We start from the raw sequence: 16,009 nt of genomic DNA, 5'->3' as shown, positions 1-16,009 counted from the left end.
AAAGATATTCGAAGAGTGGTGGAAAGTTGCAGGGCCTGTCAATCCATCGACCCAGCTCCAGCACGATGGAAGAAAGGGGAGTTAGGAGTGAGTGGTAAGTGGCAGAGAGTGGGCATGGACATCACACACTACGGTGGCAACCACTTCCTTACCCTCATCGATTGTGGGCCTACACGTTTTGCAGTCTGGAGACTCCTCGGGCGCCAGGACTCTTGCAACATTATTTGCCAGCTGTCATCCGTGTTCTGTGAAAGAGGTGCGCCCGATGAAGTGCTGATGGACAACGACCCAGCCTTTTGCAGCCATCAGATGAGGCAGTTCTTACAAGAATGGGGTGTGCGGCTGCGGCTTAGATGCGCTTATGTGCCTTCTGGCAATGGTATAGCTGAGAGAAGCCATCGCAGCATCAAAACAATTGCAGCCAGGAAGCAGTGCACCATCGCAGAAGCTGTGTACTGGTATAATCTCATGCCAAAGGATGCAATCTATCAGTACCGTGTCCGAGAAAAAGGAATCCACCCCGATACAACTGTGGCCACTGAGATAGAACGGAATCGATATGCCAAAGGGGATGCTGTCTGGGTGAAGCCGCCAGGAAACCGATGTACTGACAAGTATAAACGAGGCACAGTGACCGATGTGGTGACTCAGCAGTGTGTCCAGGTTGATGGTGTACCCCGTCACATTAGGGGCCTACGGCCGGCGACACATGTACCACCTCCAGTGGACAATGAGAGTGATTCTGACTCTGAGACGAGTGGGCCATCGCTTTGGTTTGCACCATCCCTATCAAGCAGTGATTCTGATATCAGTACCCTCCATGGAGATGAAGCCTTCCCCGACCATCAGGCGGTGGATGAGAGCGCATGCAAAGACGAGAGCAGCACTGTCCCCCTTTGTAGAAGCACCCGACGGCGGCGATCACCACCCCCCTGTCGTCTCTGTGATCATGAAATCAGGGGAGAATGTGGAGAAAGTGGCTTAGTGTTAAAGAGACTGCGCGTTTGTGCCTGCAGAGCACAAACTAAGAATCAAGATGGCGCCCGCATGCGTTTATGTGGAAAAAAGTCTCGTGGAATCTCGGAGAATCTCGGAGAATCTCGTACCCTGATTCCATAAATAACGAGGGGAGAAAAGCGGGAAGAGAGACGATTTTGAGTCACGAAAACGAACGGACGTGTGTAAAAGAAAAGGTAGAAGAAAAGAGTGTGGTGAACGAAAAAAACAATGACTCGGTTGAAAGTAGAGTTGTAACGAACACATTAACTTTATTGGCAAAATACTCCTTTCCTGAACATTTTAGCTTTATTACTTTCATGACTCTTGTGATAAACCAGCACACACACAAATAAAAATACATCAACAGAATAACATCATTCACCTTTCTTATATTAAATAATGTGGAAATTATCTTCCACCATCTTTCTTTCCCTTTTTCTTTCCTTCTTTCTGCTGCTCTGTTCTTCCCTCCTTTCTTCTTAACCCCTTTCCTGCCCCCTTCCCTAGCTTCCCCTTTTTTATGTCACCTGACTCCCTTATGCCCGTTGATTGGATGAGACGTTTTCGTGCTAAATTGGAGCACGTGTGTGATATTTTTGAGTTAAGTGGACAGTTGTGAACAAGGCGTCGTCGAGACCAGAAGTGTTGAAAGTATTCCCTGACGGTCTCGGATAAAAGGGGACGCCTGGAAATTTACTAAGGCGTTGAACAACTCTGTCTTGACGAGACATTAAAGTCATTGAAAAAAAGAACCAAGTTTTCTAAGACACTTGAAAACTAAAATAATTATCGAGATAAAGATAATTGAAGTTTTGAACAGAAAATTCGCCGCTGGGAAGTTTTCGAAGATACCCGAAAACGCAAGAATATTCTGCCTCAAGAAATTTCTACCTTGCTGAAAGGACTACGAAAACGAATTTCCAGGAAAAAAAAAAAAAGAACTTTTTAAACAACCCAAACTCAGAAAATGAAACCCCCAAAAAACGAACTTTCTAAATGTTCCCTTCGAGAAAGGGCGCCCAGAAGCTTCCAGTAAGTGCTCCCCTCCTTTTTTCTTTCTTTCGTCCTCCTTCTCTATCTCGCTTTCCTTCTATTTCTCTTCACTCTCTCCCCTTTTCGGTTACTACTACAAGAACACTTGTAAGCCAGATGGACATTTTTGGCAACCCATAGAGGTCACGAACTTTCCCTTTAGATATCTGATTTAATAAATTCTATTTCTCCTATTTTTTCTCTTTTGTTTGTTTTCTTCATTAAGTTTCAGAGTTAGTAGTAACGATTAATTGTTTAAGAAGAGTTAACTTCCACGGGAAAAAGTGGATGATAAAATTTCTTCACTCTGCCAAAAATAGGTACTCATAGAGTTAATAACTCTGCCAGTTTAGTAAGCTACTCTCTGCTAAACTGGTCTGGGCTTTATTTGGTGACCGCGGCTGCCGTCCATCGCGTAGATAGTACCCCCCTCCTTCCTTCTTCTTTGTTTCTGCGTCGGCCATCTTGGCTTCTTGTTCCTTTGTTTTACAGGCATTTTTGGCGCCAAGAAGGGTTGTTGGTGACGCGCGCACCAAGAGGTGAGTGGTTTAGCATTTAGCCGTTGATAGGTTAGAAGGGGCGGGGTTTAGTATTCTTAAATGACTACCTCTCCCACTACCTCAATGTTACTTGAAAAAAGAAAGATTAGAGACAAAATCTTAACTGTGTTTGAGTTCTTAGACTCGTTAGACGAAATAAACGAAGCAGGTTATACATTGTATAAAAAGCAGATAGATGATTACACTGCTTCGGAGGAGTTGTTAGAAGAGCAAATTATTAATGCTTATTTAATTGAGGGAACAGAAGATAAGGAGATAAGGTCATTTAGTAAGGATTGCGCTCTTCATCGAGTGAAGGTTTTGGAAAAATTGTCGAGACTCAAGCCTTCGGTGGAAGTGAAGGATAGTGCAAAGCACAAAGTCTCACTTATTAAGGAAAAACGTCTGGGGATAACGCCCAAAATTGAATGTCCGAAGTTTAGTAAAAATAAGGAAACATATCCTCGGAAGGTGGCTAGTATACCTAAGAAAACATTTTCTCCTAGGTTCATGGGTTCGTCAGATGCTAAAAACCCTTCCACGCTGGAAAACTTTCATATTCAGTCTACTAAGATTGGATTTAAGTGTAATTTTTGTAGAACCAATAACCATAACGGTAATTCCTGCAAGTTTTTTCCTTCTCATGCTGAGCGGTTGAGGAGGTGTATGGAGATTGGCTTATGTAGCAAGTGCTCGAGCCCTTCTTATGCAGAAGAATCTTGTCTTTGCAAGGGTAAGGAGTATGGAATGTGCTGGTTATGTAATAAGAAGGGCCACTGTAGAGTGTTGTGTCCTTCTGTTGGGGGTGAATCTACTGCTTCTAATGCTTGTTGGCACTTGAATAGCTCTTCGTTGCTGCCTGTTGTTGAGGTTGCCGTCAACAATGGATCTGGTGAAAGTGTATCTTTCAACTGCCTTATCGACACTGGTAGTGAGCGATCCTATTTGTCTGGAAAAATGTTGGATGCCTTTTCTGATATTAATACTCCCATGAGAGATCGTAAGTTTCTGATTAAGACCTTTTGGGGAAAAGAAGTTAAACACTTGAAGGAAGTTAATCTTCAAGTGAGGTTTCCAAATTCCTGCCATTCTGCGTTGTTCTTGGTGGATGATGATATGGACCTTTCGTTTCGTGTTCACGGATTGAATTCTGTGGTAGAAGACCTTAAGAAACATCAGGTCAAATTGGCTGCTAATTTCTCGGAATTGAGAGATGACACTTTACCTGTATATGGTTTACTGGGCGTGGACGTGCTTAGGTTTTTGGGACCTATGAATTTAAAGGAGTTTAGAGAGGGCCTTGTGTGGGAATTTCCCCAAGGAATGGTTTTGTTTGGTGATCTGGCGGATTTTGGGTCTCCTCCTCCCAAAGACCTGGCAAAGGGGTTGGAATTGAATTATGCTCAAGTCGTCAAAGAACACTTTGTGTGCGACCTCACTCATGTATATTTTGTGTTGAACCCCAAGTCTGTGTATACTGATCCGTTCAGTTGTTTTGAGGAGTCTACTGTTGAGAGAACTGTGGAAAAAATGCTTAGTTTGGAAACCATAGGTATTGTTGAGGAGGAATTCAGTGATTTCAATAAGAATATGATTGAGTCCTTTCGCTCCTCCATTCGCTTCATAGATAACTGTTACTATGTCAGTTTGCCTTGGAATGAAGAATCATCAGGTGTCTTTGTCAGTTTTGAATCACGTATCGAAGAAGCTGACGGAACAAGGGTTGTACGAAGATTATTGTCAGGTCTTCTTAGACCAAGAAAAGGAAGGAATAATTGAAAGGATTGTGGTTGCTCCTTCCGATTTTAACAAATATGTATGGATTCCTCATCGACCGGTGATAAAACAAGATTTACAGTGCACCACCAAGATTAGACCGGTCTTCAATTGTTCTTTGAGAACCGGTGGGAAACCTTCTTTAAATGACTGCGCTTATTCTGGTGTCAATATGTACACTGACATGCTGGATTTGCTTTTGCGGTTTCGGATGGACCAGTATGTTCTACTGGCCGATATTCGGAAGGCCTTTTTAATGATTCGTTTAAATGACGAACGTGACAGAAATAGATTCTGCTTCTTTTTAAGATTGGGTGATGAGTTGATCTGCTTTAGATACAACACTCTTATATTTGGCTTTGTATCCAGTCCTTTCATACTGAGCTACATGGTTCGATATCATGTGGAGAAATACCCTCCTGGTCTTTGCAGGGAGATGCTTTTGGGCCACTTCTATGTGGACAACTTGGTGAAAACTCATAATTCTGCTGAAGTTCTGATGCAGCTGTATTTGGAGGTTGTTTCTGTTATGGGGGAAGGTGGATTTTCCTTGAGGAATTGCTGTAGCAACAATGAAGTGCTTGCTAAGCGAATGTTGCAGGATAACAGTCTCTCCTCCCATGGTTCTGACACTGAGAAGGTATTAGGCTATTTGTATAACCCCTCCTCTGACAAAATGCGAGTAAGTTCTTGCATTGAAGGAAGATCAGTATCCTCTAAGAGGGATATTTTGTCTGTAAATTCCTCTGTATTTGACCCCCTTGGCTTAATGCTCCCTGTTACTATTAAAGGTAGGATCCTTCTTAGTAAATTGTGGAAGTTGAAAGTATCCTGGGACCAGCCGGTCCCACCCGATGTTATGGTTGACTGGGAGAGGTTGTATAAAGATCTGGTACGTATCGGGGAGCTTGAATCCGACCGCTACTCCGTGGCTTCCGATTCTTCAGCCACGTTGATAGTGCTTTGTGATGCCTCGAACCTGGCCTATGGAATCGCGGTATATTTACATCAGCATGGTGAAGCCAGACTGATATTCGCTAAAGCCAGGGTTGTTCCCTCCGTTGAGAGAACCTTACCCACCTTGGAGCTGTTAGTGGTATATTTATGCATGAAGCACATTTCTGTTCTGATGAAAATACTCCCTTTGGAAGTTCTCAGTTCTGTGATTATCGCTGTAGATGCACAGGTAGTACTATCCTGGGTTTTATCTGACAATGTCAATACGAAATGTCAATTCACTCGTAACCGGTTAAAGGATGTAAAAGCGATGGTAAAAAATCTTAGTGATAAAGGTTTGACAGTGAAGTTTAAGTATGTGAAGACTGATGACAATCCTGCTGACTTTGTCACGAGGGGTATGTCCCTGTACAAATTTAAAATGGTTTTTACTCGTTGGTTATTCGGGCCTAAATGGTTGAGAGGAGATAACTTGATCTGGCCTAGTTATGACCTGAATTGTCTTAATCCGGCTAGCCAGATGTTGATCAGTACAGTTACTGGTTGTGAACCTGTCATTCAGGGCAGATATATAATTGAAGTAGAGAAATTCTCTTCGTTGAAGAAGCTCATTGGAGTTTTGACTGCAGTTTTCCGATTTGTTTCAAAAATGAGAGGTATTGTTCTCGACTCTGGTATTAAGGCGAGATTGTACTTGCTCAGAATTACACAAGGATTGTTCCTTTCTAAGGAAAAGGATTTTTTGTCTAAGTCTGATGGCGGTGAAGCCCCCCCCCCTCTTTGGTTTCTAAATTTAATTTATTTTTGGACGATGAAGGATTGATTCGCTCACGAGGTAGAATTGGTAAATCTACTTATTTTTCTGATGCAGTCCTTCATCCTATTCTGCTTCCCAAGTCTTGTCATGTTACAAGTTTAATAATCATAGATTGTCATTTGAAGTGTAAGCATCTGGGAATTGCTGCTACGCTTAGCAAATTCAGAATGTTAGGATTTTGGATACCCAAAGCTAGACAGGCTATTAAAACGGTGATATCTTGTTGTGTCATTTGCAAAAAATATAACACTCTTTCCTTTAGATATCCCAAGGTTACAAATTTGCCTAAGCATCGGGTTAATTTAGTTAAGCTGTTCTTGCACACCGGGATCGATTTTACTGGCCATTTGTGGGTGCATGAAGGTGATGAAACTAAAAAGATGTATATTTTAATCTTCACCTGTTTTAGTGTGCGAGCTATACACTTGGAACTGTTGCCTGATATGACCACTCAGTCTGTGGTTTTGGCATTTGTGAGATTTTTCAATTTTTATGGAGTCCCTTCTCACATTTATTTGGATAATGCAAAGTCCTTTGTGGTGGGTTGTGACCTTGTTAAACAGGTTTATTTGTCTGATGAATTTAGAGGGACAGTTGATGCCCATCTTATCAAACACCAGACGATACCTTTATATTCTGCTTGGTACGGTGCTGTGTGGGAAAGATTAATTCGAGTTGTAAAAAGTTGTCTTTTCAAGGTTATAGGACGTAGGAAGTTAAGTTTTTCAACTTTTGACGGTTCTGTCAGATGTGCAGGGATCTGTTAACGATCGGCCCTTGACCTATCGTTGTTCTGATGATTCTGGCTTGGAGGTGATTACTCCTTATGCCTTTGTGCATCCCTTCCATAAAAACTCTGTGCTTTTGTCTTTAGAAGATTGTTTCCAGGATAACCCCCCTAGTAAAGAAGATCTTATTGAGAGTCTGGGATGTAGAGATGAATTCTTGAATCGTTTTAAAAGGCTATGGTATGAACAATATCTCTTGGGTCTGAGAGAGTTGTCACAAGATCTTTACCAATCTGATTTTGAAAATATGATTAAGCTGGGTGATGTTGTTTTAATAAAAAAACCCTATGAAGCCTCGTCCTTATTAGTCCTTGGGAAGGGTGGTTAATCTAACTTCTGGATCGGATAGCTTAGTTTGGTCAGCTTTAATCAGAAGGAGTGATGGCAGCACTCGGGAACATTCCTTAAAGAACTTGTGTCCTTTAGAACTTTCCATAACCCACTCTCACCAAGCTTCTAACGATGGAGAGGGCAATTCTCTGAGCGCGGAGACTAGTCGGGACAGGGAAAACTTTCGGTCTAGGCCTGTAAGGTCTGTTAAATCTTTAAATGAAAGAAATCCAGAATACGTTTGGTATTAGATTGTTGTTTGAGGATTTTTTCTTTTTGTCCTTTTTCTTTTTAGGGAGAGTGTGGAAATTATCTTCCACCATCTTTCTTTCCCTTTTTCTTTCCTTCTTTCTGCTGCTCTGTTCTTCCTTCGTTTCTTTTCAACCCCTTTCCTGCCCCCTTCCCTAGCTCCCCTTTTTTTATGTCACCTGACTCCCTTATGCCCGTTGATTGGATGAGACGTTTTCGTGCTAAATTGGAGCACGTGTGTGATATTTTTGAGTTAAGTGGACAGTTGTGAACAAGGCGTCGTCGAGACCAGAAGTGTCGAAAGTATTCCCTGACGGTCTCGGATAAAAGGGGACGCCTGGAAATTTACTAAGGCGTTGAACAACTCTGTCTTGACGAGACATTAAAGTCATTGAAAAAAAGAACCAAGTTTTCTAAGACACTTGAAAACTAAAATAATTATCGAGATAAAGATAATTGAAGCAGTCAGTTAACCACAACCAGATTGGGTTATCATCGGCTCCGTCGGATTTTTTGTTCCCAGCATTAAACAATTACTTTCGCGTGCATCATTCATCAACTTCTCCGCATGGAAGCACTAAGAGCAAGAATTAACATTTACACTTCTTATTTCACCATGTTTCCGATTAACGCTTGACTTTCTCTCCTAAGAAGTTACAAACATTAACTTTACGCCAAATTTCGGGTTTGTATTACTGTACACATAGATTCGAAAAAGTTGTCAAAAAACAAATATATAACAAATAAATGTTATCAAAGGCAAGATAAGTTTCTTCTTTCCTCGACATTCTCACATCCTTATGAACTTGAACACGTTAGTTTGTTTTTGCTTTCGTTAAGTTTTTAAAAAAAAATTTTTTTAAATAAACGATTGAGAAATCAATCATTTAAAATTTAATACTGTATTGTTTGTCTGGTTCCTTCTCGCTATCACACGCTTATTCCTAATATAACATGGTGTAGGGAGTAACCAATGGTATGTATTTTCCTATTTAGTTTTTTCTCTAAAGATGTAACTAGTCTTGATTTACATCACGTATTTGTGCTTGTGTTATCTAAAAGTACAGTCTTTAGCGCATCTATGCTGTTATACTGTTGTAAAACATTGATAACTTCATCTGCTAGAACAGCATCAGTTGTATAATTCAATAACTTGAGTTTTATTTATTCCGCCCGTCACACCAATAATTTCCTGGGTAAAGTTAACACTTTTGTCCAAACTTCCAACTTCTGTACACGTAACGCAACGCACCTTCTCTCAACTCCCAACGTACTTCTGCTAATTCAACTTATTTCTTTGAAATCCAACTTCAAAATAAACGACCCTCTAAAAATCAACCCTCTTTTATCTTCAACCAGGAGCATCTCATTTGCATATCGGGTGGTCACATTGCAGGATATAAAGAGATAAGGCAGCCATTTTTTGTTTCTTTCTTCTTCATGCATTTCATTCCACGACCGACCCGTTGAATTATGCACACGTGCTAATTAGGTAAGTCGCGCGTTTCCCTACAAGTTGCTTCAACAGTAGGTATCACTTTATTCGGTTACCCTGACGCTCCGCTCCGCACTTCTTTGTTTACCTTGGAAGTGACGTCACACAAATCTTATAATACGGCTGGCTACAATTGTAAAAATAATTTGTTTTATTTTTCTTTCATTTTGAGCTCCTTTTTTCTCCCATTTAACTTTTTTTTTTTTCTCCCATTTCTTATTTTGAGTGGAGAATTTATTTTATTTTTATTTTGAGTTCTTTTTCCGATCCGGCGTTACCTTTTATAGGTACTCCTAACCCTAACCCTAACCCTGCACTACGACCCGAGCTATTTTTAACGCTATTATTTAGAAACCTATTATTTAACATGGGGAAGGGAGGGTGTATTGTAACTATTCTGTACTTTCACCTAACAATTCAGTTTAAAAAAAGGTAAATATGAAGAATTACTCCACCCTCGAAAATTTCTTTAAAATTACCACTCTGTAAGGTTTTCGGGGTCGCTGAAAACGAAAATAACGTTTAAAATTACGGCAAACGAGTAGTTTCCAAGATATGAAGAAATGTTAGTTTTAAAAAGTTTACGTTCATTTTACGTTTAATTATTATAGAAAAGTGATCCCCCAATTTTTAAAACTAACATTTCTTCATATCTTGGAAACTACTCGTAGTAGTTGTTCAATTTATTTTAAATTAAATATTTTGGAGTGTTTCCTTGTTTATCGATGCTAATTTACTTTTCTGAAAACCATATAGATATAGCAAACAAATAAACAAACATTTTTTTGTTTTTATTATATCTTTTCTTCAAACAGCAGCGTTAATATGACAAGATTATTTTTCATTTAGCACAACATATTGAATTTTTTCTAATTTTTAAATCCATTTGCTCAAAAAAGGATAAAGTTTTGGGGGAAAAAATTGTGTTATCATTATATAGGTTATAAAACAAATTTCTCTGCATAGACATAGTCAGAATTCCAAAATCGACCTACCCTATTGGACATATTTAACTACAGAATGGACATTTTTACAAGAAGAACGAACTGATAATTACACCGTGTAACGGCGACCACGGTGACCTAAATTCGTTGTTCAGAACAGTTGATTTTCTTTTTTAAAAATAATTTCACGTTTAAATCGTGTTTTTCATCTTTTAATTTGGATTCTTTTATATTTTCATATATTTTATTTTTTTATGAATTGGAAACACAAAACAAAAGTTGTATCAATTAACTAAAGAAATTCTAACAAAATAACAAATTTTCTGTTTTGGGCACAAAATAAAATACGAATGCATCCGTTTTTTTTTTGTTTTTTTTCTTCCGTATTGAATTCCTGGAATGAAAGGTAAGATATTTCCCCTCTGTTTTATAATTTAAAAACTTCTACCCAATAAGGTTTAAAATAATCTTAAATATAAAAATAAATTTATTTTTATTGCAACCCAATCAAAAAAAAAAAAAAAAAAAAAAAAGGTAAATGTTACCTATTCGAAGTCGCTGACAAGAATTTAGGAAAACTCGTCCCCGGAAAACTCGTCTCCGGAAAACTCGTACCCGGAAAACTCGAGCGGTTTTCTTTAAAAAAAAAATATAAAGAAAATCAACACATAAAAAAATACTATTAAATGGGTAGTTCCATTCTTCATTGTTAAGAATTTATCTATATTTATATTTTAAATTCCATGTGTTTTTTAAATAAAAGAATTTTTTAAAGCGAGGGTCGTAGAAAATCGCATTTCGTAATGTAGTTAGCGCCAAGGTTAAAAGCTCCTCCTGCTAATATGAAATTTATCAAATATGGATTTGCCAAAGGAACATAAATAATGTTTCTTTTTTTTTATTGCGTGTGTTTTTTTTTTTGTTTTTTTTTTTACATAGGCGGCACCACTTATCAAGGCTGAGAGGCCACTCAAGGATAAGGGTTAAAGAGTGTACAGTAGTCACAAGGACAATAATGTTAACCCAAATTAGTAGTTTTCATCCTCCGTAGTTAAAAAAAAAAAAACGCACATTCACTTATAAGTTTTTCCCCTAAAACAAAAAATCCAGTTCACCGATTTTTTAAAATTCTCTTAATGAAATACACAAATTTTTGATTGATATATTTTAATACATCTTTATTGACTGATTTTTTTTTTAAATGTCTAAAAAAAGAAAACATTGAATGAAATAGAAAAATGTGCCATCAGCGTCTGGTATTTACTTGACTATAAAAGCGTAACATAAGCTTTCATAAAAAAAAAATCAACGTGGTTTTTTTTAAAAAAAAATTTTACACTTTGGACTTTACAGGTAAATTTCCAAAAAAACTATTCTTTTTTTGTTTTAAATTAGAATATTTTCTTTATTGATCTTTTATCTTCAATTTGTGATATATAAAACTTTGGTACATAAATTAATTTTTAAAATTTTAATAGACATTTCAAAATGGGAGGGGGTGAATTTGAAAAAAAAACGTTTGCCTAAAATATTATATTTAGTTTATTGGAAAGAGCATACAATTTCACATTGACCCTGAAAATATCGTAAAAATTGAACCTATAGAAAAATTTTTATAGGTTTTTAAAGTTTAAAAATTGAAAAATATTTAAGTCGTAATATTCAATTGATTTCATTACGTAAAAAAAATGGCTGCATGAAGGCACGCCGGCATTTTGTAAACATTTTGTAAACACTGTTTTTTTTTTAAATAAAAAATAATATTTCTATTATTTTTTAAACAACTTTGATAGCTTATTTTGGAAGTATATTCCATACAGAAAATAAACAACCCACTTTAAAAAGAGACATTACGAGTTTTTTTTATAGTTTATTTGCAGTTTTCTGTTAGGGGTGTCAAAAATTCCTCCAAATTTCTGATACACCTACGCCTTTGGTAGTGTCTTTCTTACATGATATGCTCATGTCTGATCACATCACGTAGGAATCTTTCAAATAAGAAAGTTAAAAAATAAAATGTGGTTCATTTTTGTTTTTTTTCTATTTTACATAGTTTTTAATGTGTTTTTAATTGATCAAAATATAAAGTTTTCACGAACGGTTTGTAAAAACGTAAGCACCAAACACATTTTTATGTTTTTCATTCCTTTTGGGGGGAGGTATTCCATTAACAGGTGCTTCTGCAGTTTAATTAACCGCGGTGGTGGTGGTGCTGGGCTGCGCGCCCCAGCACCACCACTGCCCCTCCGCCCCAATGTAAACAGAATTTTTGTTAAATGGTAAATGTCGGTGCATTACTTATAGAAAAACGGTTAATTAAACTGCAGAAGCACCTGTTAAACTACACAAGTCCTAATATTGAATACCCCCACTCACAAAAAAGAATACAAAACATAAAAATATGTTTGGTGGTTATGATTTTGTAAACTGCTCAGGAAAACATTTTTAGATCAATTAAAAAGCATTAAAACTACATAAGACAAAAATAAATAAATAAATAAACCACTTTTAAAAAAAAAAAAAAACTTTATTATTGACCGCTTAACAATTTCGGCATGCCAAGATTCCTACGCGATGTGATAAGACACACCACTATGCGCGTTCGCACACGAACGTATCATGTAAGAAAAACACTACCGAAGGCGGTGAAATGACAAAAAATAGTCCCAAGGTCTTGGGGTTCATTCCATGCAAACGGTAAATTTGTTGTCAGTGACCCCGAATACCCCTAAAAAAATAAATTAGAGTGGTTGGTGGGCAGGATTGGAGTTTAGGTGGTGATTAACCTCGAACCCAAAACAACTCAAACCAAAAACGAAAGGGACACATTATATCGATTCACCGGTTTTTATTCATGAAAACAGTGACCATATCGTTCAGTTTACAAATAAGCTTGAAACAAAAATGTAGTAGGCAAAACAAACAAAAAAGAAAATACAACTAAAAACAGACGGAACAAAAACTCGCTTCTCGCAGACATGTGGGTCGTAACAAGCACAATCTACTCGCTAGAATCACCTACACACAATCTGCAGAACGCGCCCTCTCCTTTCCAGTGTCCTGCCTTTATAGCGGTCGGGAATGACATATTTGCATAATCGCGCGAGAGCAGACGTGATTCAATGATAATTACATTGGGTAAACGCTAATAAAAGTCCATGGATGCCATCTTGGAACTCTCTCTTTCGCTCAGCCCAAAACAGACGTATCCGAGGTAAGCTCTCTATTTCTCATTTTGGTTACTGCTAATTCTGCTACACTCCCCCTTGATCTCATGATCACAAACGGGGCATGGGGGCAGTCGTCTCTGTCGGGTACTTCTTCGAAGAACCGGAGGCAACACTTCCTCCTTGTCATCTTCCTCATTACCACCATTATTGCCGCCAGCCTGTTCCATAGGCAGTGCTTCACAATCAGGACATGGGGGCAGTATCCGTCTTTGTCGGGTACTCCTTTGTAAAGGCAAGACGGGTGATCCCTCTTCCGCTTCTTCAGTATGTGCATTATATGGCTTTCCATCGTCCTGCATTATACTCTCTGCTCGTTCAGAAAACATTGTACTGTCTTCCTCTTCCTCCGATGTAACAACATAATGGCGAGGGCGCAAATCTTTCACGTGGCGAGGCACACCGTCCACCAAAATCGATTGAGGGCTGATTACCTTGGTCACCTCACCCTTGCCGAACCTCGTGGTACATCGATTTTGCAGTCTTTTGACCCACACGCAATCTCCAACCTGGTAAGAGCTGTCCTTGGGATCTGCAGACGCAGTTGCAAGATTGGTCTCCTTTACTCAAACTTCGTATCGATAAATCCTGTTGGCAGGTGCAGTGAAGGGAGATGTGTCGTCTCTTGGTGTGATGTTATACCAGTAGACAGCTTCCTGTATGGGACAGTGCATTCTAGCCGCTATTCGTTTCACTGTACGGTGACATCGCTCCGCTATGCCGTTCCCGGCTGTCTTGCATGGCAAGAAACATGGTGGCCATTAAGCTATTACCCGAAAGCATTGTTTTTTCCATGTTATTATTGTACATAATTCTAGTCTGCAACACTATTAAATGTTTTTTTTTTTTTAAAGCAGCAGACCCGACTGGAGCTGTAAACAGTTGGATATTAAAAAACAGTGACTTCTTAAAGGTAAATATTCAGGTGGTCCCCCAGTGCACTTTCACCGAAATTTAGAATATTGTTTACAATAAAAGAAAAAAAATTCTGTTTATATTCTTTAATTTTGAAAAATAAGTTCAGCTTATTTGTAAACGGAACGATATGGTCACTGTTTTCATAGATAAAAACCGGTGAATCGATATAATGTTTACCTTTCGTTTTTGGTTTGAGTTGTTTTGGGTTCGAGGTTAATCACCACCTTTTCTTTTTTTTTTTTTTTATTACATTTTCACCCCAAACAAGGCACATTGCCACTTTAATGTAGGGGGCTACTATCAGGGGAAACATCTACTGGGGTACTATGTAGGGATTAGGGCAGCGAGATGTTGGTTCACGTTGCACTTGAACTTATGCATGTCAGTACAGTTGGGGAAGCAGTGACCTGGAATGGAATTCCAAAGTCTAGCAGTTCTGGGGAAGAAACTACTGGAGTAGAAAGATCTTTTACATCTAGGGATCTCTACAGTGTGGGGGTGGGATTTTGTAGCTTGTCGGGTCTGTCGAGGGTGTTCACATCGTGGGGGCACAAGTGCTTGCAGTTCTTCAGAGCATTCACCATTATAATACTTGTAGAACAGGCAGAGGGATGCAACGTTTCGACGATGGGACAGAGGCTGAAGTTTTGATGCTAGTTTAGGGCCTATCAGATTTGCGACTCTCTTTTGAACCCTGTCAAGGAGCGAGAGACTAGTAGCCGATGCACCGGCCCAAATATGACAGCAATACTCCATACATGGGCGAATAGTGGCCTTATAGAGGTACAGGATACTTTCGGGTGTTAGAAGTTTTCTAGCACGGTAGAGAGAGCCCACCTTCCTCGCAGCGGCCCTGGCAATGCCCTCGATGTAATTGTTCCAGCTCATGTTTCCTGTGAACGTTAGGCCAAGGAGCTTGAAAGACGTACTCTCAGCTAAAGAGTTGTTGGCCATTGCTATAGGTGGTAGAGAAGGTTTCTTGTAATTATTGAATGAAACCAGTTTTGTGTTGGTGGCATTGAACGTTACCATCCATTTTTGTCCCCATTCCACTACTGATTTGAGGTCATCCTCTAGTGTTTCTGCCATTACTTTAGATATATGTTCATTTGTTTTCCTGTCGTGCCTGCTATAGAGTGTGGTGTCATCAGCATATATACCCATCTCAGAGGCAATTTTGTCGGGGAGGTCATTTATGAATATCAGGAACAGCAGAGGACCAAGGATAGATCCCTGGGGCACTCCCGCATTTATATTATATTGTTTAGACGTACGACCGTCGAGGACAACCTGGATTTTTCTCTTATCTAAGAAGGATTTAATTATTTTAAGTATTCTACCAGTGATACCGTAAGATCTAATCTTCCTGAGGAGACCCTCATGCCATACCCTGTCAAAAGCCTTAGATATATCTAGAGCTACCGCTCTGCCCAGTGAATGGTATATGCGTTCAGAGATTACAGTGAGGATGTCTGCCGTGGAACGGGCTTGTCTAAATCCATATTGATGGTCGGTCAGAAGTTTAGCATCTGTAAGGTGCTGGACTAGAGCATGGTTAATTAAGGTCTCAAATATTTTGGCGAAAAGTGGGAGGAGGCTAATAGGGCGATAATTTAATGGGTCAGTTCTTTCGCCAGAATTCTTGAATACTGGTACCACAGAAGCAGTTTTCCAACAGCTCGGAAAGCAAGATTCATTAAGGCATTTGTTGTAGAGTTTGGAGAGAACTGGAGCTACTTCGGCTGAGCACTTTTTTAATAGCACAGCTGGGATGAGGTCGGGTCCACATGCTTTGGAAGTGTCAAGGTTTTTTATGATAGCATGCACCTGAGCAGGGGTGATTTCCAGATCGTCTAGCGTGGCGTCTGTCCGCATAGGAAAGTCAGGTAGGGGGTGGTTTAGAGGGTCCAGTGTAGAGTTGGAGGCAAACCGACTGGC

The 16,009-nt window shown here is 39.1% G+C and overlaps 1 protein-coding gene across 1 annotated transcript; it reads left to right on the top strand.

Moving 5' to 3' along the window:
- The first annotated feature begins 4,518 nt into the window (after positions 1-4,518).
- Positions 4,519-6,887, top strand: LOC145247860 (uncharacterized). Its single transcript, XM_080109481.1, has 2 exons — positions 4,519-5,993; positions 6,383-6,887. Exons 1-2 carry the CDS (start codon positions 4,519-4,521, stop codon positions 6,885-6,887), a joined length of 1,980 nt encoding a protein of 659 aa, XP_079965607.1.
- Positions 6,888-16,009: the final 9,122 nt, after the last annotated feature.

This window comes from Euprymna scolopes, chromosome 26, assembly GCF_053919585.1.
Source record: "Euprymna scolopes isolate OS-2025 chromosome 26, ASM5391958v1, whole genome shotgun sequence".
In the NCBI taxonomy this organism is placed as follows: Eukaryota; Metazoa; Mollusca; class Cephalopoda; order Sepiida; family Sepiolidae; genus Euprymna; species Euprymna scolopes.
This window is presented reverse-complemented; position numbering and strand designations above follow the sequence as displayed.

Bases quoted from the DNA above. Each gene is read 5' to 3' on its own strand.
- LOC145247860 (XM_080109481.1), top strand. From the start codon at position 4,519: ATGTACACTGACATGCTGGATTTGCTTTTGCGGTTTCGGATGGACCAG. The intron at 5,994-6,382 runs GTACTTGCTCAG...TCTTTCCTTTAG, and splicing joins TCTGGTATTAAGGCGAGATT to ATATCCCAAGGTTACAAATT.